This window comes from Pseudorca crassidens, chromosome 16, assembly GCF_039906515.1.
Source record: "Pseudorca crassidens isolate mPseCra1 chromosome 16, mPseCra1.hap1, whole genome shotgun sequence".
NCBI lineage: Eukaryota > Metazoa > Chordata > Mammalia > Artiodactyla > Delphinidae > Pseudorca > Pseudorca crassidens.
The window spans coordinates 63,660,981-63,685,541 of record NC_090311.1 but is presented as its reverse complement, the minus strand read 5'-3'; the positions used below and the strand labels follow the sequence as shown (position 1 = coordinate 63,685,541).

At 44.0% G+C, this 24,561-nt stretch overlaps 2 protein-coding genes across 2 annotated transcripts in view; both read right to left on the bottom strand.

The window, feature by feature from the left end:
- Positions 1–24,561, bottom strand: part of LOC137209285 (phenazine biosynthesis-like domain-containing protein) — a 67,261-nt gene that overhangs the window by 5,402 nt on the left and 37,298 nt on the right. Inside the window, exon 11 of the transcript XR_010935976.1 lies at positions 24,348–24,427. The gene's annotated coding sequence lies outside the window, so the exon portion shown is untranslated. The remainder of the gene's footprint in view (positions 1–24,347; positions 24,428–24,561) is intronic.
- Positions 185–19,896, bottom strand: ATOH7 (atonal bHLH transcription factor 7). The gene has a single exon (XM_067710803.1). The coding sequence runs from the start codon at positions 1,580–1,582 to the stop codon at positions 1,124–1,126; it is 459 nt and encodes a 152-aa protein (XP_067566904.1). The 5' UTR covers positions 1,583–19,896; the 3' UTR covers positions 185–1,123.

Below are 24,561 nucleotides of genomic sequence, written 5' to 3'. Positions count from 1 at the left end.
AAGTAATTCAAACCAATACCATGTGTATTATATTGCTCCTTTTTTGATTAGCCTTGATGGTAGTGAAGCCCTTATTGCTCAACTGGTACTGATTAAAAGAAAATCACTTCCAAAAGCCATATATATATATACACACACAAATGTATATATGCAAATATATTTGGGTACTTGTAAGGAATTAGTAGTTAGTAATTGGTTTAATAAGGAAAATAAAATATTAAGGAACTGTAAATCTAGTTTCTTAAAAGCTAAACATTATTTCAATTAATTTAATCTTTTTAAAAACCATGAAAAATATATCTATACTTCCAAGTTGATAGAGAAAACTTTCAAATTAATTACTTGTACTCTCATCAGCTTGTCTTTTTTTTGATGAAGTATTACAAAACAGCACTTTGCCAATTGGTGGGATTAGATTTAAACACTCCACATCTTTACTCAGAATAAGTACTCAATATCATCACCCCCCCAAACAAACAGGCCTTTAGTGCCATCAGGAAACTAGCGGGGCACTTGGCATGAAAAACAAACCCACGTTTTTAATTATATTTTACAAAATCTATATTTTAATAATGTATACACAGTTTTAAAAATACAGAGCACTCACGCCCATGTACTCTGCCAAAAAAAAGAAGAAAACTTTCTACTACTTCATGCATGCACACACAATGCACTAAGCATAACTGCATTTACAAGACAGGAAGGCAGCTCTCTATTAAGTATACACAAGTAATAGATACTGTAACTTCACCCTAACAGGACAAACTTACAAAGTTTAAGAAAGTAAGGGCTAAACCTGCAGTATAACCTAATCCTATTTTTCTTAAGATTGTTTTCTCTCAAGGTAGTCCAGAAAAGGGGGAGGGGGCATTACTTTCAGCAATCAAAACCATTCCAAGATCAATTAATGAAATCTACAACATACTAAGGAGGAATAAAAGAAAAGCAATAAAGTCATTGCGTCCCTAGGACTGGGGATGCGAATAAAAGTAACCTGGAAATTTGCTAATTTTATTCTAAGAATGCATCCTACGCCACCGATAACCCGACCAGCTACTTGGGGGAAGGTTACGGCTCCAGAGCGCGGATCACTGGGCGTCTCATTCCCGCAGGGTCGCGCGTCCTAACTGGCCATCTGGAAGGGCTCGGGCTGGAAGCCGAAGAGCCTTTGGCCGTAGGGCTCGCTCTCGCCCGGCAGCTTCGCGCCCGCGAACGGAAGGTAGTGGTCTCGGCCGAAGTGCTCACAGTGGAGACTGACCCAGTCCCGCTCGGAGCCGAATCGCTCTGCCTCGGCCAGGATGCGGGTCAGAGCCATGATGTAGCTCAGCGCCATCTGCAGGGTCTCGTACTTGGACAGTTTTTTATCCTGGCCCCATTGGGGTACCACCCTGCGCAGACGGTCGAAAGCCGTGTTGAGCCCCTGCATGCGGCGCCGCTCGCGCGCGTTGGCCGCTAGGCGCCTGCGCGCCGCGCTCTCCAGCCGCCCCTCCCCGGCGCACGTACCCGCGCACTCGGCGCCGCCCGCGCACGGGGGCGCGACACGCGCTCCCGCCGCCGGGTTGCTGGGCTTGCAGGACTTCATCCCCCGCTGGACAGAGGGAGGCGCCGAGCTCTCTGGTCTGCTCAGGACCTGTGCGTGGGCTGGTGTATGGAGCCGCTCTGCAACTTGGCTCTTCGTAGCAAATAAGTCATGCACAAAGCAACCGTGTGGAATCGAAGTTTGTAGTGGGAGTGCGGGGCCCCGCCCTCTGTCCTATTGGATAACCAGATTGATGTCTCTTCACTTGCCAAAGTTTAGGGGAAATTGAGATGTGGAACAGAAAGTCATTTTCCCAACGTGAAGTTGAAAAAGAGAAGGGAACTTTCCTGCAGCAGAATTGGTGTCGCTGGTTCGGGAAATGTCTTTCAAGTCCTCTGGGAAAGCCCGAGACTTCTTTTCTGGAAGACAAAATCTTTCCCCAAGCTCAGAGAGGAAAGGAGCGCTTCTTCTGCAGTAGCTGTCGGAGAGTGCTGGATGAATCTTTGAAGGAGGAGAATTTATAGCAGAGGGCTGAAGGAGGCAAACAGGTGGTGGCAGGTGGGCGGGCGTCCCTTGGCTTCCATCTCAGCACCTTCCTACCCTGGGAACTGCAGGGGGGAAGGGGGACGACGCACGGCAAAATCCTGACATTACAGCCTTCGTCTGTTGGAAGTTTCTCCAAAGCTATGTCCAACACTAACACACCATCTGGAGTGGCCGGGCTGTCCCCAAAAGAATAACAAGGTGGGGGTGGGCGGATGGCTTGGTTCATCCTTTCCCATATCAGCGAGCAGCTTACATTACCAAAAACTGAACCAAGGTTTTTAAATTATTAGAAATCACTTGTGTGAATATGTTGGTCTTGAAAATTTAAGATATTTAGACGTTTAGTGTCAGAAAATTTCGCTTTGTCAAGATGTGTGGCTATTTTGCACAATGCTGATTGAATGTATTCAACTGAGTATATTCATTTTATTTTAGCTATTAAGCAAGTTGGGACAAACTAGCAGGTCCTAATATTATTTCAGACCTGAAATTTTACTGTGCAAATAATTTGGCTGTTTTCTGCAGAATAATTTATTACAGCATATTAAAAGATATTGATATGCTCACAGACATAGAAAACAAACTTATGGTTACCAAAGGGGATCGGGTGGGGGATAAATTAGGAGTTTTGGATTAACATATACACACTCCTATAATATAAAATAGATAAACAAGGACCTACTGTATAGCACAGGGAACTATATTCAATATTTTATAGTAACCTATAATGGAAAAAAATCTGAAAAAGAATGTATATATAAACTGAATCACTTTGCTGTACACCTGAAACTAACACAACATTGTAAATTAACTATAGTTCAATTTTAAAAATGGTTTGAAAAAGATATTAATGTGGATGTAAAAGATGTATATTATCCTACTATATAATTGGATTGCGTGAGCTTGGATACTCAGGCAAATTCAGAATTTATACTAAATTCCCCCTGACACCGGTTTATAAATATTTTCGGGACATATATTGAGATGATATTCACTTAATTATTTAATTTGACTTTTAAATCTAGTAAAACTAATCATAATGTGCATACATGTACAAAATGGAAATATCTAAGTGATTTGTGAGGTTTTAAAAAATAATTCCTAATGGAAGACTTTTCCCCCACCTCATAAAGCTATAAATATGTCATACTACTTGAATGTTTCAGTTGTGTCAGCTGTCCTCAGGAACAATAATGAAGCATGATTTCCACTATTGATAGTGATGTGCTGATTTATAGAGAAACCATTAACTTGATTCTCTTATCTCAGCTTCTTTCTAGCTCTTAAGGAAGAGTAAGGTGGCAAAGAAACCAGTTCCAAATAGATTCAAGCCAGAATCATTTCTGGATTCTTTACTAAGACCAAGTTTGTTCTTTCTCCTTTTGAAATATGGATTATGTAGGCATTATTCTCAGATATTTTTGTTTAATTAAATTATCAACAAGCTCCCACAAATCAGGAGGCTTTTAACTGTGTCTTACTTCCCTTACCATTGCTTGAGACTAAAACCCCATTGTGACTGCCCTGACTCCAAGTCCTGTCTTCCCATAAATAGTTGATTAATCCCCAGCTGAAGCAATGACAATGAAATGAAGTTGAGTAACATGAAGACAATAGACTGCAATTGGACGTTAATGATCTCCAGCATGACAGATGTTGAACACAGAATTTTGCATGGAGACACTCAGCTCTATTACTCTGATTCTTAACAGCCTTGGTCAGGAACAGCAGTCCTATGACAGGAGAGACTATGTTTAGTCATCAAAATGTCAAATACATTTTTGTGAGTTTTCATGGAAATCAGCCCTACTAATGCTATTATTTCTCATGTTCATTTATCTCATCTGTTTCCCCCAAGGAGCCTCCTCTGTGCTACCCTTTGGAATGTTTCCCTAAAAAACATACTGTTCTGGACACTATTGACCAAAGTGCTAATGAGATGCATGATTTTGCAGGCCATGTATTCAGGGTTGGTGAGATTATAGCCTGTGCACCAAGAGAATTGTAAACACAACTTGAAGAGAAAAAGGAAGCCCAGCAGTGTGCACACCACACAGCTATATTAGAACAAACTAGCAGATATCTGTGACATGAAATTGATCCAAGGATAGACAGTATTGCTGCAATAAAGGGCCTTAGAAGGTATATAGTAATTCATTGCCCAGATGTATTCTGAAGGACAATTTATTAGTACTACAAAGATGCTTCTGGGGGAAAAGGATTCCACTGTCAAGTAAATTTGGGAAGCACATCTGCTATCTCCTGCTTAGAGTCATGAAGCAAAATTGGTATAGTAAAGTTTCTGAGAAGTCCTGGAGTAAAGAAACCTTCTGACTCCAGAGTTTCCTAGACCTTCTCAAACACAGAACCCTTTCTTCCTAGAAAGGTCTTTTAACAAAGTTCCTTGGAATACACGTTTCCAAAGCTGCTCTAATACCTTCCATTTATTTTATAGAGGAGGAGACTGAGATCCAGAGACTAAACATTAGATTCAAAGGCACTGAGCAACTTAGTGACTGAATTAAGAAGTCAAATCTCCTGTAGCCTCTAATTTCAGAAGTTTTAAAATTGAGATCACTTAATACAAGCCCCTCAGTTTATACTGGGGCAGCTGAGATCCACTAATGACTTCCCAAAGTCAGCAGAATCACTAATAAAAGTTTCAGGAATAGAATCAGAAATTTTGTGCTTAAAGGACAGTGTCATTTATTTCATAACCCTAGTGTCTAGCACAGTGCATAGAATAAATAATAAACAACCCAGCCTGAGTGGCTGAAAAAAATGTTACATAAATTATAGATAAATGTCAATCAGAATGCGTGTGTTGCCAGTGAATAACCTTTACAAATAATTTACATTCCCTCACTTTGTAAAGAACACACATTAGATCCACATTTTGAATGCAGAATTGATCCTTTCTTATCAAGAAACACAACTATAGCCATTTGAGCCATAAGAATTTGCATGTGCGACTAATTTCTACCATGTTTCTATACTGAGGGCATGATCCTACCAGGTGAATTGGCAGTTACTATATGTCTAGGGTTGGCCAGAAATCAAAACTGGCAGATGGAGATGGGAGAGAGTGGAAGATAGAAAGAGCTTACACCTGTAGGAGCAGAAAAGTAGGAGAAACATTATTTTAGCGGTAAAAGATCAATGGCTGGAAATTACTACATTAAATGGATAGACTAGGTTAGAGGGTAAACATCTTAATTATCCAAAACTATAATTTTCTAAATAAAAACTCTCCAAAGAAACACACAATTAAAAGAGAGGAGAACACTTGTTCATTCTGAATTTGCAAAAAAAATACGGAATATGAGGAATGGGGTTTGCTTCTGGAGAGCATGGCAATTGGGGGACTCTGAGTACCTGAAAGACATCAGAGGTGAACCAGCAAAAGACAAAGGAACAATGAAGCTGAGTTCCACTTATATTTCATTAAAGACCAGAAGTGCAAGGTCTTAAATGTTCTTGTGATTTTATAACGTGCTACGTAGTTACCAAGTGGGGAAAAAACTGCAAAAGGATTTAAGTGTTTACAGAAAGGAAGGGAGAGGCAAAGTCTGGCATCTCTGTTGCCTGCCCCTCAATGATCCAGGGAAGAGAAAACCCAGTGGAGGGAAGAAACTGAGAAGCGACAGAGACTAACAATGGGGCCAAGAGAGAGATGAAAAAGATGGGAGGCCCTGTCCTAGGCCCCAGAAATGATCTCTCACCTCCAGAAAATACAGGCTCACTAAAGGGCCCCAGCTGATTCTCCAACCCCCAGCACATGCTGCTTGAGAATTCCGGCTTGGGAGTCTGATTTAGCTTCTAGTGCCAAGAGCCAGAATGACTTGTAGGGTTTGGACTCTGGGTGGTGGATCTTAGCCTCCTCTTAGTGTCTGGGCTGAGCAGCATCTTTGAAGTCAGTTTTGAATCCTGGATCTCCTTTCAACTAGCTGTGTACTCTTGCACAAATCACTTCTCTGATTTCTCCATCTGCAAAGCGGAATCATAGTACATACCTCACAGGGCAGTAGTGAGCATTAAATGAGGTTTTATTAAATAAAGACCTCTGCCAGGTCCCTAAGAAAGTCACTCTTTAAATGACATCTAATACTTTACAAGTGATAATGAAAATGATATTTCATCATCAGTTTCTGCAGCTTTTGACTTTAATGAATAATTTTTGAACCTTTTACACATAAAGCTACAGTTAAGGGGGAAGGGATAAACTGGGAGATTAGGACTGACAATATACATGCTACTATATATAAAATAGATAACTAATAAGAACCTACTGTATAGCACAGGGAACTCGACTCAATACTCTGTAATGGCCTATATGGGAAAAGAGTCTAAAAAAGAGTAGATATATGTACATGTATAATTGATTCACTTTGCTGTACACCTGAAACTAACAACATTGTAATCAACGATATTCCAATTAAAAAAAAAAAGCTACAGTTAAGCATGATGTGAATTCCAGTTGTGTGACCTTGAGCAATTTACCTAACCTCTCTAAGCCTCTTACCTTATCTGTAAGGAGGGTTAATAATAGATCTTATAGAACTGATATGAGGATTGAGTTAGTTACTCTTTGTAAAGCACTTAGACCTATGCCTGGCATATAATTAAATGCAATACAGGTGCTTGTTTAGATAAACAAAATGACCTGTTGCAATTATCCAGATCATTTTTATTTCCTTTCTCTTCAGTGCTTGACCCACAGAGTGAATAGGGACAGGAAGATGAGGTTAAATTCAAAGGAGTTCCTTCTGCCTTTGATACTGGAGCAATCTAAGTTTGAAATATCAGAGGCTAAAAAAACGCAGCTCAGGGCCTTACTGGGTAGCAGATTCGGTGTTTTCATTGTAGTTAGAGGTTCAATCTCACAATGACAGACACATATTTTAAAGCATTAATTTTCAGGAGATGCTCCACTTTTCCAGTGACTGAAATGTTTGCACTCACCATCCAGGGTCCTTCCCTTCCTAGAACTGAGGTACGTATCTGAGAAGATGAATCAATAATCATGATGTTTCTCAGACATCCCTGGCGGTACAGGGTGGGTAAGACTCTGCACTACCAATGCAGGGGGCCTGGGTTTGATCCCTGGATGGGGAACTAGATCCTGCATGCATGCTGCAACTAAGAAGTCCGTGCTGCAACTAAGGCCCGGTACAGCCTAAATAAATACATTTTTTTAAAAAAAGTAATAATCATGACGTCTTTTCATGAACGTAGATAGATGCATAACAAAGGGAATCAGTCTCAGGGGTGTGCTGGACTGTTCTATGGTAAATTTGGGCTGGGAGCTATGTTTTTTAGAATGCCCTTCCCTGTGTGCTTCTGGGTTTGAGTTAGGCAAAAGTGAAGCTGCATGAGCTTGGGAGGCAGAAGTGAAGCCACCATGGTCTGAAGATCAGTGTAGATTAGAGGCCGTGAGAGACAGATGCAGAGGTGCTGGTAGATCCCAGTTTGTCCTTGCTGCATCCAGTGCTCCCTCCCAACCGCCAGCCCTGCTGACCAACAGCGGCCCCAGGCCCACCATTAGATGCTTCACGTGAACTCACAGAGGTGGTGGCCTCAAAGAAGCGGACTTCTGCACCAGTGCCCCCACCCAGTCTTACTCCTGCAGCTGGACATGCTTGGCTTCCAGACTCCCCTGCAAGCTCTGACTCGTTCAGCCCAGCCAGGGCTGCTTAGCGACTGTTCTCTCATCCTTCAACAACCCTTTTTGGAACTTTATGTCCCTAGCTCCTTCCCCAATTGTGTAAGGACTCATCCTTATAATAAATTCCTTCTTCTATAAGACTCACAGTGGCTCTGCTTCCCTGGCTGAACCCTGACTGATACAAGGAATCTTTCACCTGGCCACAGAAAGGCCACAGGACCTATCCCTGCACAGAGACCCTCCACACTGGTGCCCCATGGTCTATGTCCCCACCAGAATTAGAGCCTTTGTCTCTTGGACAGTAATTACTATTTCCATCTGTTCAGCCCTGTGCCAGGCAACAGCAGGGATAAGACAGCATTTAGCCTAATGGAATCACCATCTAGTTGTGGAGATAAGATCCAAGACACATCAAAAAAGTTGCCTGAGGGAAATTCCTGGCGGCTCGGGATCCAGCAAGCCTTGCAGTGCAGCCAAATAAAATAAAATAAAAAATAATAATAATAATAAAGAGAAGCTTTAAAAAAAGAAAAGAAAAAAAAAAAAGACTAGCCTGAGTAGTAAACCAGGGTCATGGCCCCCAAGAGGTGCACTAGATAGTCCATTAGAGTATGCGAAATGATTAGAAATTTTGCTGATTTATTTTATCTCATCCTTTTAATTTCTGTCTCAGGGTATGTTTTATAGTGTACAAAATATAAATACATATATTTATATGTGAGTATATACCAGTGCTTTTTGTTTTTTTTAACTGATAGGAGCACATGAGCAGAAAAGTTGGGACCACTGTCCTAGGCATGAGGCAGTGTGTGGTTAGTACAGTTAGGAGCTCAGAGTAAGGAGATTTCACTGTGCTCTGGAGGAAGAAGGATTTCGGCTACCTCTCTTACTGCTGCCCGCTCAAAAGGCTACTCCTCCCCCACTGCCCACACTCACCCACACCTTTGGGCTTCTTCACTGGTTGCTCCCCCAGCCTCAAATGCCATTTCCCCAGATCTTCCCTGGCTGGCTCCGTTGTATCATTCAGCTCCTGCTCTATCCGATGCTTATGTCCTTAGTTGTTTGTTTAGAAACTCCAGGAAGTCAGGGGCTTCCTCTGTACTGTTCCTAGCTATATCTCCAGTATCTAGAATTGTGTCTAGTACATAATAGATGCTCAAGAAATACTGGTTGAAGGAACGAAGGAAAAGAAGGGAGGAGGAAAAGGGAGATGAAGGGACCCCACACACAAAGGGAGAGTAGAAACTGTCCCCCTTAGCAACACAGCTCTTTTTCCTCCTGCTAATAGGATTCTTTGGGGGGAAACTGCGCCCTCCAAAGGCAGGGACCACAGGCCTGCTACTTTTGTTTCTGCTCTGAAATTGTGATATCTGCTGCTTCACAGTGAGCAGGTGGCTTACTCCCCCAAAGGGTGGCCAGGTTTCAGGCAGTACCTGAGTCAGCGCAGAGTAAAAGCCCAGAGGCCTCGTCGGCCCAGGCCAGTCGCTGATGCCAGCTCCCTGCCCCAAGGGGAAGCGGTTTTCTGTTGATTTGAGCTGGTGTTGCTTTTTTGTTTCCTTGTGCAGTTTCAGCAGCTTGGCTGCACAAGTTATTCTAAATGTCCAAACACCCAGGTCTTTTAATTCTGAGGTTGTGTCCCTGTCCCTCCTCACCATCGTGTTTGAGTCTTACTTTCCTGCCTCCTACTGACCTCCCCTGAGTGGGGAGCAAAAAGAAATCATGCCTAGCTGACCAGATATCTGTACCCATCAGATTCCTAGGCTCTGTCTTAGTGGAGTCCGACATTGGTAGTCATAGGAGTATATACTCTTTTCTATTCATTTGGCAACCATGTACCAATTTGTTTCAAACTAATTTTCATTCGTTTATTCAACAAATATGTATTGCACACACTATGTGCTGGGTACTGTTGTAAGCCCTAGAAACAGTGTTGACTACACTGCAAAAATCTCCACCCTCATGGATATTTAAAACTTGGTATTGTTGCTATATTCTGATGAATTTATTTTCTGTTTCTCCAGATAGGATATAAGTTTTTTTGAGGGAAGGGGCAAATTTTAGATATCTGGGTCTAGAGTGTTCAGTGAATACATATTTGCTGTTGTTGTTGACTGAAGGTCTTACTCAGGCTGATCTTAAGCAAAGGAAACCAATATCATCACCATAAATAAATTAACACCTACAGGAAACACCAAACTTACCAGGTCTTAGCTCCTAGCCTCATCATATCTTTTGAGTAGGGACTGTTACAATCTTCATTTTGTGGCCAAGAAAATTGAGGGCTCTGGTTAAACTAATCTACACAGCCAGCGACTAGATGTGAAACCCAGTTCTCTTTCTTCCTAGAGTCCATGCGCCATGCTGCACTGAGTCTTGTCTAGAAGAGCTTTGATGTCAGAGAAAGAGACTTATTTATCACTGGGCCCCCAGTGCCTAGAATGATGCCTGGCACATAGTAGATCCTCATTAAAGTGCTGTGACATGTTCACAGCACTGTGTCAGTCCCAGCAAGTCTCAGCCCTGCTAAACAGTAGGCAGTGGGGTGGGTTATTGGCAGGCACGATTAGACTATTTCTGCGAACCAAGTCTGAGGTTTCCTTGGAGCACCATCTCCCACTACTGGTATAGAATTAGTACCTAGTGCTGAGCTTGGAGTCTGATGTGCCTGGGGGTGGATCAGAAGCTTCTAAGGACTCATTGACCTCAGTCTTCCTCTTTGGACCCTTCTGCAACACCCTCACCCTCCACTTCCTGTCTCCCACTGTGTCACTGTATGCCCTGCTCCTTAGGTTCCTGGAGCCTGTACGACCCTCAGTCTGGTTACTGGGGTCCCTCATTTACCATGAGCTCTCTTCTCCCAAGAACTGGTCACTTGCTCTTCTCTCAGAAGAGGACAAGGGGCCTGCCTCATCCTACACATTCTTCTGGAGCCCCAGGACCCACGACTTGATCATTTCCACATTTCGCCAAACATAAAGGCTCCTGCTTCTGCATCTCTTCACACAGTCTCAGATCCTCAGAAGTCAGTACCAAAGGAGAGGGAGCCTAAGTCTGCAACACCCCTCTGACACTGGGCTCCTGACCATCCTCCTCCTGGGCCAGTTTCACCACTGAGTCGGCTCTTCCAACTCCAGCCTTCCACTGCTTGCATGTTCACCTCCCCGCCACTGCCTGCTCTTGAGGCTTCAGTGGACCAGACAACTGAGCACCTGACGCTTTGCCAGTCATAAAACCACTGCTGACTGCAGTGCTCAGAATACAAGTAATGCCCGCAACCCCTTCCTTTCAGCTCACTTGTCCTGTTCCCCAGTGGCTAATGCCCGGTTGCCATATAATCTGTCACTCTAGGTCATCTAGGTAACTTGATCCACCCTAGCAAGTTTGCTTTGCTACTAACTGATGAACAGGGAATTGGGACCCAGGTTACACTGGTTCAGGCCTCCATGCTCCCCGGTGTCACGCAGGATGCAGGTAAGTCATCTCGGATGGAAGCCAAAAGTTTACTTAACTACTTGATGACTTTAGGCCAAGAAACACCCTGGAGCACAAGTTTTCTGCAGAAGCCCACTATAAGAACCTTTTACCAATTCGATCTCCCAAGTGTCTCCATCCTCAAATAGGTCAGAGAAATTCCAGAGTGCTGTTTCCAACCTTCAGTGCCACCTTTCTCCCCTGCCTCACTTCACCCAGAAGATCAGCTTTATTTGTTCCCCCAAAGTATGTTTCCCAAAGTGTGCCCTGAAACTCTTACCCTTCAATAAAGAAAAGGAAATTCTGGCTTAAACAAAGGTGTACAGGCTTTACTATGATCATGGTCCTTCTCAGAACGGGAAATGCAGAGTTTCCTAAATTATGTGGCCATGGAAACTCTTCATCTCAGAGGATATCCAGAGAGCAGTACCCACAGAAACATTTTTGGAAAATGCAACCTGAGTCCACACTCCTACATTAAGGAAAAGGCCATCTTAAAAATATCTGTGTTTTTTTTTTTTTAATCTGTATATCTTTACACTCAAAAGTTTAACTTGCTATTTTGAAATGAAGGAAACAACCTCTTCTCTTTGACATTCTAGTCATTCTTTTGAGTCCTGAAGATTTCTCTTATAAAGTGACTTGGGAGCATGCAAACGCTCCAGGTAGTGCTGAGGGTGAGGTGGCTGTGCTGGGAGAAGACTGTTGGGGCTGGGAAAACTTTCAGGGCAAAAAACTGGCTGGTGAACAGGATGGTCAGAGATCACTGCTCAGCTGGCAGCCAGCCCAGAATGTGACTGTACATAAAGAGACCCAGGAAAGGAAGTTGCCAACAAAGAGAAGGGCATCGGTGGCAGGGTAAGATTCAAACTCCAGCTTAACCCACAGTTTATTGCCAAGGCCTGGTGGTAACACATGCCTGTGAATAACCTACCACTGTTATTTGAATGTTTCTAACTATTGTCCAGTTAATCAACTAAAAAGAGATAGAAACAGACAGAATCAGACATTGTATGCCTCCTGATGGAAAAACACAGCACCTGGTGTATCAACTAAAAAGTTGAACCTGAATCTTATTAGGCCTCCACTTCCAACAAGCAATTTGCATGACCTCCAGGGCACAGAGAAACATGTTAAGAGATACCACGTGGAGCGGGGTGGGGCGGGCACAATCAGCAAAATCCAGAACTGAGAATCTCAGTAGGACAACTGACACATTGATAACAAGTATCCTGCATGAAGAAAGTGAAGAGGGAACCTAGGAAATTAGAACAAGAGGCTAGAACCATATCAACCAAGTACAATGTGTGGATCTTGTTTGAATCCTGACTCAAACCAACTCTAAAAATATTTATGAGACAATGAGGGAAATTTGGACACTGATTGCACATTTGATAAGGAATTACTGTTAATTATTTTCAGTGTAATAAAAATATCATGGTTACATTAAGTCCTTATATATTTTTTTTTCTTTAATATTTATTTATTTGGCTGCGCCGGGTCTTAGCTGCGGCATGCAGGATCTTAGTTCCCTGACCAGGGATGGAACCTGGGCCCCCTGCATTGGGAGCATGGAGTCTTAACTGCTGCACCACCAGGGAAGACGCAAGTCCTTATATTTTAGAGATACATACTGAAATAGTCACAAATGAAATTATATAATGTGTGGGATTTGCTTCAAAATAACCTAGGGCAAAGGGAAATGGGTGGACGTATAGGTAAAACAAAATTGCCTATGAGTTAATAGCTGTTGAAGCTGAGTGACAGAGATATTGTGGTTCATTATAACTGGCCTGGAAATGGGACATGATTCAGGAATTCCCTGGAGGTCCAGTGGTTAGGACTCAGCACTTCCACTGCATGGGGCACAGGTTCGATACCTGGTCTGGGAACTAAAATCCCGCATGCCACCCTGGGGGCCAAAAAAAAAAAAAAAGAAATGGGGACATAACTCATAACAGTAGCAGTGTGTGTCTTCAGGTTTCAGGTGCTGGTGGACAGCATCAGTGCCTTGGGGTCAAGGAGGTGACCCAGTTCAATCAAACCACCAAGTCTGCTTCTGAAGCTGATCCAACTCTTTTCTGGTTTTATCCAAGACCTGCCTGGAGATACACCTAACTGCTTCCCCCTGATCTGGTCCCAGTCCGTTTACCATGTGGGGAAGAGAGGAAGAGTGGGAGACTTAAAGAGACAAATGGAAGGCACTAGAGTCCTCAAGCAGGAAGCTCAGTAAGAGAAGGCTCTAACTGCTAACTTATGACGTGGAAACATGAAAATTCTGGGAAGCTGGCAAAAGTTTTGGTGAATTATGTGAAGTCTAATAAGCTAAAGCAAGACCACTGATACTCCAAGTGGCTCTTGCAGAAGTGAGGATGGGTTGTGTCGAGGGCAGCCATCTGGGTGGAGGCTGGTCATGTCCATAGGGGGAGGATGCACTCCATGGCTAGAAAAGAGCAGGAATTGAACTGGCCCTAACAGGGATTCATGTCTTTAGCTCTGTTACAAAGTTACCCACCGCTTGGTGACATCGTATGAAAATCTCCCTATTTGAGGGAGCTAGGAGGGAGACTTTGTTCTCTTCCTCAGGGATTTTGCCCAGCTTCAAAGATGTCACTGATAAATGGACCCAACCTCACATTTGGATCCTCAGAGGAAGCCCTTTGCAGAAGATGAGACCCGAGCCTTCCTAGTCTGAATCAGTGCCCGAATGTGGATTAGAAGCGTGGATCCTATGGAGGAAGCCATTTCCAGTAATAACTGTAAGAAACCCATGGCTTGCTTCACTGGATGACTGGGACAGCCGAGGCTGTTTTAATTAATCACTGAAGGTAATGCTATAATTCATTTTTTAAAAATGTACTTAGCTGTACAAGTTTGTGCAGCTTAGATGAGCCCGGGGCCTTTTTTTCAAGGATTTTAGCACTTGCAAAATTAACGCTACAGTGTCACCTATATACTTGAGGAAGTGCACTTGGTTATTTTGTGTAGGCACAAATTTAAATCCCAGGTTACCAGACATAGATGTAAATCGCTTAGCCAAAGAACAGATCCAGCTGGCTAACCATCTGGCACATGCATCTCCATGCAGCCTTATAGCTCTTGTGGCTGAAGATGCCTTTTGTGGGGGAAATTTTATGTTATGATGATATTCTCAAGGTTGGAGAACCCAAAGATTTTGGATTAAACCACTTGCAAACATCACAAACTTACTGTACAAAACTTATCCCTCTCTGCTTTTTTTTTTTAAGTTTTCAGTAGGTAACATCACTTAAGGTTCTTGCAGAAGAAAAAAAGAAAATGGAACCAGTCTTTAAGCAAAAAGGAGATATGGCACGATATGAGGAGTAGCTCACTAAATCAAAGGAAACAAACAACCCATTCTCTGGCAGGACGTGAACGAAGGTGACCTGGGACCTTAGCAGCCATTGCTCTTGGCCCTGGAGCATTATCATGAGATGACTCTGCTCCAACTTGCTTGTCTATTCCAGTCAAGTTTTCAAATACCGGGGAGAGAGAAATGGACTGGCCAGCTTGTCAGGCATCTCTAGCTATGGCTAGGAAACAGTAACATGGTCACTGGGGGCTGGTTGTGAGCTAGAAGCCACTGCAGTTTGTGTCTGTTAGAGAAAGGGGGACCCTTTCATCCTGCCCCAATGATGGGGATCCAGCAGAAACTGTAGAAACTGTAGATAAAGAAAAAAAGTAATCAGGCATCTCATGGAAACTGAGATTCTGGCTATAACACAGTTCTCAGCCAACCACTGCTGTCTCTTCATCTGGGAGAAACGGCCCTTCCTCTCCTCTGTTCTCCTCATCCAGCTCCACTCAAAAGCAGGGCTCCTCACCCCTGTTCCCTTGTTGTCTATTGCAATAAAATTGCCTCTGACAGAGGAGAGGAAGCTTGGAGTACATGTGGCCAGGCAGGCCCATGCACCATCAGAGTGTCTGGTCCTGAAGAATGCAACCCCATCCTCAGCTACACAAAAGTTTTTCTCCCATGTGAGTAAGCACTTGATCTTGATCTCTCCACATCTCTCTTGGGAATCTTATCTAACTGTCTCCTGGGAATGATCCACCTGAGAAACACAACAGAAGTCCTTGCCATGGCTGTTGCTGGGTTCCCTGGAGTTCTGGTTCTAACAGGACTGGGGACTGGCATGAAGCGCTTCTAAAGCAACAACCCATTCATCACAGCATCACAAAATACGGTGTTATGCCTGGATCTTTATCTCTTTGTTGAAAAATAAGAAAGACTCATGAATGAGAACAAGGGAGAAATGAGCAAGTTAAATAATTCACATACAACTTTAAGACTGTGGAGTTTGACGGTAAAATGTTAAAATTTAAGATTTTAAAACCAGCACTGCTCACTCAAGTCTTCTGTTCCTGCCTATTTTAACATGCCTACCTTGTTCATATTTGGCCGCGATTATCATTATCCTTATTGTCATTTTTAATACCCAAGATGTATTAAAAGTACATCCATGTACCAGACACTATACTAAACACTTTCACCATATTATCTTATTCCATCCTCTCAGCAGCCCAGTGAGGTGGGTACAATTATCCCCATTTTACAGATGAGGAATGTGAGGCCCAGAGAGGTTAAGAAACTTGCCCCAAGGTCCTTCTGCTGGTGAGTGGTGGAAACTGGATTTGTCTGACTGCAGAACATGACCTCTTAACCACCATAAAATCGGAGTCGGAACATTGATAATGATTCAATATTGCCACAGGCAGAGGAACCCACATGTCTCCCTCAGGCTGTGGTAAAGCTTTGGGGGCTTACATGTACTGCATTTGTGGTCAGACCTTTAGGGAACTGTTGACCGAAACCACCTGCCTTGGCCAGGCCCACTTGCCTGAGTTGTCTCACATCAGGAAGTCCTGATAAGGAACATGGTTCTGCCTCGAAAGCTAACCGGGAGAATTCAGGAGGAGCCAAAAGAGGGAGGAGAAGACCAACCTCCCAGAGTCCTTTGCTCTGGAGCCCATCTTGGCTGAGAAATGCTCGTGCCACCAGGAAGGACCCTGAGTCAAGACTATGGGCCAAGCAAAATGATTGGCCAGAGACAACCCGGAAACTAACCCCATTACCATAAACCCTGAGACTGTGAGCCATGTGGCAGAGCAGTTCTCCTGGGTTCCCTTACCCTGCTGCTCTCTGCCCAGGCGCCCCTTCCCAATAAAGTCTCTCGTTGTCAGCACACGTGTCTCCTTGGACAATTCATTTCGGAGTGTTAGACAGTAGCCCACTCTCGGGCCCTGGAAGGGTTCCCCCTTCCTGTCACAAGACCTCCAGGTCTTGGATAAATAGTGGCCTGACAGCCAGGCTCCAACACTAGCCTCTAGTAAACAGACTCTTTAATTTAGCTTATCGATGGGCAGTGAAGACGTCAGACTTCATTGGAGCAATCCTGGGAGGATGCTCTGAGCTCTGCCCTGCCCATTAGGAGCTGTAAGTTTGTGCAAACAACCAGAAAATTAAACCCACCCAGGGAGGGGACACTGATTTCCAATTGGCATAGTTCAGCAGATGCTGTTTGGTCTAAGAATTGCTTGACCTCTACTAGTGACGCCACCTGCCCTTGGCTTTGGAGGGAGTGTTCCCAGCAGGGAAGGCCACTGCACTCCTGCTTGCTGCTGGAACTTGGGCTGTAGGCGTGGCGGGCTCCCCATATGTTGCAGGGGAGAGGCCAGCCACGCCCCAGGATGGATTCACCCTCTTATCCAACTCTGGGGCTAAAGCCAGCCCCAAGAGATTACAGGCGCTCCCACCCCCAACTAATTAAATAGGTGGCCTCCTGATGCTAAAAGGGAATGAGGGCGGAAAAACAGCCAGACCCAGAAACCACCGATGCGTGCCTAAACAGTCTCTAATGGGTCAGGGTGGTTCTATGCCTGAGACCTGGCGTTCTGTATAGTTTCTAGTTTTCAAATCTTATAGTTCAAAACGTGTGTCATAGAAGCTTTACACATTACTTAAAATAATATTACCTATTAATGAGTGTATCTTACAATTATTATTATTACACACCAATCCTTGTGTTAAAACATTGAAATAAAAGTAACTATTCAAAGACAATATTTTTTCTCATGGGACAACCTGCAGATGATTCTAATACTTTATACAACACACACACACACAAACACGTAAGCGGAGGCTTCTGGATTCAAAGCTAAGTGTCTGCCTAAATTACCTAAATCTAAATGTTCATGCAATTATAAGTTTAGATGAAAACTAAAATCATGGTTTGGATTAAGGAAAGAAACCTTTAGAGTTTTTCAGGAGTTCAGCCCTCAAGTGAGTTATTATTAGTTGTTCTGCTTTCCATTCTGTTTTGGCTACAAATGGTTTAGAAGAGGATCTAAGATGCAAAGAGGAAGACAGTTGCAATAATAGGAAATTGGACTAAATTAAAATGATACTAAGTCACAGCACAACTTGGCCTCTTTGCCACCAACTTTTGACATTCTAATTAGGGTAAATGGTTATGTAAATCTAGTCAGTCACTCATTTCTCCCCCAGCCAGAGCGCGTGTGATTGTTTAAGTGAGGGCTGTTGATGGCATAATTAAAGCTCTCCTAAAAATTAACTGGGAATTGGAGGACAGCCTCCAAAGATGCCCTAATCTGTGGGCAGCCCAGCACAGCTGTCCTTTTGTCCAGCCTGCCACCAGGACTCCTCGAGTTTCCCCATCAATATAATAGAATGTGACACTCGAGGTGTTCTCAAGCCTCAGTCCACAGGATGGAGTGGAAGACACAGACCGGCAGGAGTCTGCTGTACCCAGGGTTGCCTCCTGGGTATGTTCAGCTGAGAAAATGGGGTTTCAGGTGACCCCAAACACGGAGCACAGAACACCTGGGTTTGGAGGTCAACTATGAAACAGAATTAATTGGTTATGAGTTGATAAACGTTGAAGCTGCATGATGGGTGCAAGGGGTGGGGAGCAGCAGGGAAGAAAGCCAGGAGTAGTAACTATAGTATCAATATTTGTTTTGTTTTTGTGCATGCTTGAAATTGTGCACAATAAAAACAATTTTTTTAATGTGTACAATACTGTTAATTAAACAAGGAGGCCTTTCAAAATAAACAAAAAAATAAATAAACAAGGAGGTCGTTAGACTCAGGTGGTTCTCATACTTAGCTACATAAGCAAACCAAAACCTAAGCCCATAAATGCCTCAAGGGTAAAAAGTCGAAACCTAAGGACAACCAATTACAGACAGCCAACTAGGCTTTCCCAAACGATGTTTGAGCTTAGCCAATCAAATAATTTCCTTGCTCTGCTTCAAAGTCTTCTCGATAATAAAGTCTTGTCTCAGGCCCTGTCAGTGAAGTGCTCCTAACCACTTCTGGTTTGGCACTGCCTGATTGGAATAGATGTTTGCTCAAATAAACTCTTAAATTTTTAAAATATGCCCCAGTTTATCTTTTTTTTAAAAATAAATTTATATATTTATTTTTGGCTGCATTGGGTCTTCGTTTCTGAACGTGGGCTTTCTCTAGTTGTGGCGAGTGGGGGCTACTCTTCATTGCAGTGCGCGGGCTCCTCATTGCCGTGGCTTCTCTTGTTGCGGAGCACAGGCTCTAGGCGCACAGGCTTCAGTTGTTGTGGCACACGGGCTCAGTAGTTGTGGCTCGCGGGGTCTAGAGCACAGGCTTAGTAGTTGTGGTGCACGGGCTTAGTTGCTCCGTGGCATGTGGGATCTTCCCGGACCAGGGCTCGAACCCATGTCCCCTGGATCGGCAGGAGGATTCTTAACCACTGCGTCACCAGGGGAGCCCCAGTTTATCTTTTAACACTACCAAGAAATAACATTGACCATGAGGAGGAAGTTCTTAGTAGCAAAAGTCAACTTATGGTTATCCTCTTAAAGAAGGAGAGTCATAGAGCATCTACTGGTTAATATATGAGTATGCTGTTCTATTACTTCTTATCACATTAACAACACCCCCCACATCCCACCCTGACTCTTCCCAGTAAGGCCCCAGCTTGGAATGAAGAGCAAAGACTGAGGAGAGACCAGGAGAGAAATGGGTCCAGGTAAGAGACAGAAGAGGGGAAACCAGCTGAGAGGGTGAGAAGAGTGAGATCCCCAGGTATCCATCCAGAGGATAACTGAGAGTTGATTATGAATTAATTCTATGTCGCTGTTGGGCTGCACCCTGCAGGCTTGCAAGCCCTGTACTTGCCCAGCTTCAAGAAAGCCTGGAGTCAGCAGCAGAGACATCTATGGGTTGATGGATGGCGGAGCTTACATGTCTGAAGCAAGGTCGTGGAGCAAGACCGCACAGTGTGCGGTGGCTGACGGGCAAAATGGCAGCAGTCTTGGCTTCTGGGGGGCGGGGCGGGGGGGGAGGAAGAGAGATCAGGTTGGCTCATTGGTTACCGGGGAAACTAGCAGAAGGGCACGCCCCTCACCGCCCTTTTGAGAAGCTATCAGGTAAAGATGTTCAGATCTAAAGATTAGAACAATTACTAGCTGGGGTCTGGGGCAAGTACATACATAGGAAGGTCAGTCATGGGAGTAGGTATAGATGAAGCAGGCACTGGTCGAGGGGATGAACAGAGAGCAAGAGAACAGACACCTTGAGTGGCCTAGGTGGCCTAAGCATACAGTCATAAAAAACCAGTACAATCCCATTTGACTTTAAAATAACTTAAGTAGGGCTTCCCTGGTGGCACAGTGGTTGAGAGTCAGCCTGCCGATGCAGGGGACATGGGTTCGTGCCCCGGTCCGGGAGGATCCCACATGTCGCGGAGCGCCTGGGCCCGTAAGCCATGGCCGCTGAGTCTGCGCGTCCAGAGCCCGTGCTCCGCAACGGGAGAGGCCAAGACAGTGAGAGGCCCGCGTACCGCAAAAAAATAAAAAATAACTTAAGTAAACACTGCTAAATTTAAAAACTAAAAAGTACCTGATAGTCAAGGGGCAGATTCTCTCACGTTTGACAAGCTTCCCTGGCAGCCATGAGTTAAGATGCAATGGGAAAAGAAGTTGGTAGTTTCAGTCCTATGGGTGGAGGTTTTTTAAAGACGGGAGCCCCTTGGCTACAGGAATCACAATGCAAGATAGCTGCAGGCCTTGGAAATCACCTATCTTCCCCAGTGCAGAATGATGTTTTTTCTTTCTTTTACAATTATCCATGTCTAGGGTGACAGTAATTAATGAGCTAGTAAAAAGCCTCCCCAGTCAGGCTGTGCCCAGGATTTCCTAGCTTTGTTAGGAAAACTTGAGAGAACCAGTGTGGACTAATTAATTGGTCTTCAGGTAGTAACTAAATCAAAGGTGTCTTGGGTACCCTGGGAAACCAGAATCTCCTCTTTCTTGAGAATCAATCAGCTTAAGATTGATGAAGGGCTGCTAAGGTCAGGCTTAGAAACACAAAACCATCTGCCAATTCTCTAGGGCTGGTACCTGCAGTAGAGCAATTTTAGAAGAACAGGTGTTCACTTTTAACTTACCTCTTCTTTTCTTTATTGCTGAAATCATGACTTTAGCTACGAAGAGCCTCCAGTTGGTTGATGAAATTCACAAACGGCCTATTGTAACTTAAAATAACCTGGCCCAAAGGTATTGTGATAACCTCAACCGTTCTTGCACAAAGTCATAAACCACTCATCCCGGGACTTCCCTGGTGGTCCAGTGGTTAAGACTCCATGCTCCCAATGCAGGGGGCCTGGGCTTGATCCCTGGTCAGGGAACTAGATCCCACATGCCGCAACTAAGAGCCTGCATACCGCAACTAAAAAGGTCCCGCACGCCAAAACGAAGATCCCGCGTGTGGCCACTAAGACCCGGTGCAGACACATATATAAATATTAAAAAAGAACCAAAACACTCATCCCCGACAATGGCCACTCTGGCCTCTCTGGAAGAATTTGGCAGCATCAGAAAACAGTAACTACAAGGCATTGCCCCAGAACGGCCGCCATTGCCCCAGAATGGCTGCCATAGACTGAAAGTTTGTGTGTCCCCAAAATTCATATGTTGAAACTGAATCCCCAGTGTGATGGTACGTGGAGGTGGGGCCTTTGGAAAGTGCTTAGGTCACGAGGGTGGAGCCCTCATGAATCAGATTAGTGCCCTTATAAAAAAAAGACACAACAAGAAGATTGCCATCTATGAACCAGGAAGCAGGCTCTCACCAGGCATCAAATCTGCCACTGCCTTGATCTTGGACTGCTACCTTCCAGAACCATGAGAAATAAATGTTTATTGTTTATAAGCCACCTAGTCTATGGTATTTTTGTTATAGTAGCCCAAACAGATGAAGGTAAAGACTAAGCCAAGGAACACTGTTTCACTCTGAGTGTGGAACAGATCCCGTCTGGTCGATCTCTTTTGCAGAGTAGGCCTGAGAGCCCACAAAGTCCATAAAACCTGACACTTAAATGTTTCTGGTTCCTTGAAAGTATCTCCAGTAGGCTAAGAACATTTTCATAAGTTTTTGATGATGATCTATAAACACATCCATATGTTTGTTGATGATGGCTCAATGACTATAGTTGTTGTTCCTCTATTAAAAAAAGAAAGATTCAGGGTTAACACCAAGTTTTCTTCTTTTAAATGGAGGTATTTCTTGTCCTTGCTAACCATTTATGTCTCCAATTTCCCGAGAATATGGGAAATTCCCCAAAACACTCTTGTGGTAGATCGTATTTTTCCAAAGATTGCTGCAGTCAAATATACCCCATCTCATATGCTCTTATTACAATGTGACATTAACAATCCTCCATTAAGAGGTGGGCTTTGTGTCCCTGCCCCATGAGCCTGGGCAGACCTTCATAAATGCCTCAACCAATAGAATGCGGCAGAAGTAAAATCATGTGACTTCCTGGTATAGTCATAAAAGGTGAGACAGCTTCCACTTGGTTTTTTTGGGGCCTTGGGAGCCAAGCCTACATGGAGGAAGTCCAGCTCTCCTAAACCCGCCATGCTGGAAACATCACGTGGAGAGATTATGTAGAGACAAAGGTGTTCAAGGAGGCCCAACTGGGGACTTCCCTGGTGGCACAGTGGTTAAGATTCCACACTCCGGGCTTCCCTGGTGGTGCAGTGGTTGAGGGTCCGCCTGCTGATGCAGGGGACGCGGGTTCGTGCCCTGGTCCGGGAGGATCCCACGTGCCGCGGAGCGGCTGGGCCCGTGAGCCATGGCCGCTGAGCCTGCGCGTCCGGAGCCTGTGCTCCGCAACGGGAGAAGCCACAGCAGTGATAGGCCCGCGTACCGAAAAAAAAAAAAAAAAAAAAGATTCCGCACTCCCCATGCAGGGGGCCTAATCAAGGAACTAGATCCCACATGCCTGCTGCAACTAAGAGTTTGCATGCCACAACTAAGGAGCATATGTGCCGCAGCTAAGGAGCCAGCGAGCCACAACTAAGGAGCCTGCCAGCCGCAACTAAGACCTGGCACAACCAAATAAATAAATTAAATTAAATTAAAAAAGGAGGACTTCCTGTTCCAGCTCTCAGCTGTTTCAACTCTCAGCTGTTTCAGTGTCCCCAACTCAGGCTCCAAACGTGTGTAAACAAGCCTTTGATGATCCCAGCCCTGCCTTTGAACCACCCTGGCTGACACCAGGTGGAGTAGAAACAAGCCTTCCCAATATGTCCCGTGCAAATTCCTGGGGACCCACAGAATCTCCGAGCATACCTGTAAATTTGGGGGTAACATTATACAGGACAGTAACCAAAGCAACCCTCTAGGGATATTCCTTGAAGTATAGCAAGGGCACTAGATTTGTCATCACATAGCCTGGTTTTGAATCCAGATCTAACCATCTCACTAGCAGAGTAAACTTAAGCAAGTCAATTTCCTTTCTGAGCATTACTTTCCTCATCTATAAAACAAGGATAATAATGACTGCCTTAATATATATCAAAACATTGGGGAGAAAATTTCCACACCTATGACAGATAAAAGTTCATAATAAAGAAACTGGTAACAAAATGCAATCGAAAAAAAGCAAAATACATGAATAGAGAGTTCAGAGAAGATAAAATATAAGTAGCAAGTTACTGTAACAAAAGATGTTTAACTTTCCTAATCAGGTAAATGCAAAGTAAGTAATACTAAGCTATCACTTATCAGATTAGCAAAATTCTGCTGGTGGGTTGTGGTGAAAAGGATACAGTGCTCTGGCAACATGAACAGCTACAGTCTCTTTTGGAAGGGTATCTGACAATAGCTACTAAAATGAAAAACACACACATTCCTCTTTTTTTTGCATGTGAGATCTTATTTCCCCCACCAGGGATCGAACCCATAGCCGCCTGCATTGGAAGCGTGGAGTCTTAACCACTGGACTACCAGGGAAGTCCCCCAAAATACACACATTATTCAAACCAGAAATCTCTCTCTCTCAAGTCTATCCTAAAGAAATAAAAGTACCAGGACATAGAAAATAAAATAAAGTTGCTCTCTGCAGTACAGCTTCTAATGGTAAAGCATCAGGAAATAAAATCAAAGGTCTTCAATAGGAGACTGAGGGGGGAATTCCCTGGCGGTCCAGTGGTTAAGACTCCGTGATTCCACTGCAGGGGGCACGGGTTTGATCCCTGGTCGGGGAAATAAGATGTTGCATGCCACGAGGCATAGCCAAAAATAAAAATAAAAAAAAAATAGGAGACTGAGGGGACTGATTAAGTGGTGGAACAGCTAATAATGTTAGAACAAGCTAGAATGAGCTATAGTATGGATCTCTATAGTATAGGTCTCTAGCCACCTCTACAGTACTGCTTCCCTTGTTCAGGATCCACATTCCCAGGAGATGGTTTCTGATTTGGCGGAGCCCGAGTAGCATGCCTGCCCCCTGAAGTGCAGAGAGAGGTAGCACCTTGCCACCTTGGCTTCCTTGGAGGAAGCTGGCCAGTACCTACTTGACTATTCACAATGATGCTGCATAACTCCAAACAAATCATTGTAACAACAAAAAGTCAGGAAACGGCTTTAATCTATCTTGAGCTAAAAATTGAAAACAATTTTCCCATTCTTTAGCTATCCTTGAGTTTACCTGATGCCCCTTCAGCTGGACAGTCTCATTTCTTTCTCTGCTCCAATAGTACAAGGCTGTGACTCCTCTTATTGTGATTCAATACACAGGGTGTTCATGGTCTCCAAGAGTTCAGTCTCGCACTCACCTGATGCTCTCTGACACGAAGGACTGGTTTGTGGTTTTGACTGTCTCTGCTGTATGTCCCATCCCATCAATCAATGGTCTCTGTTCAGCAAAAGCCATTTTGCATGTGTATAAAAGAGAAAATAGGCTTGAATGATCTTCCCCTTTACTAGAATCTCACTAGAGTGCTATATACTTTTTGATATAGGGATCAATCCCTGCTGGGAAAGATTACA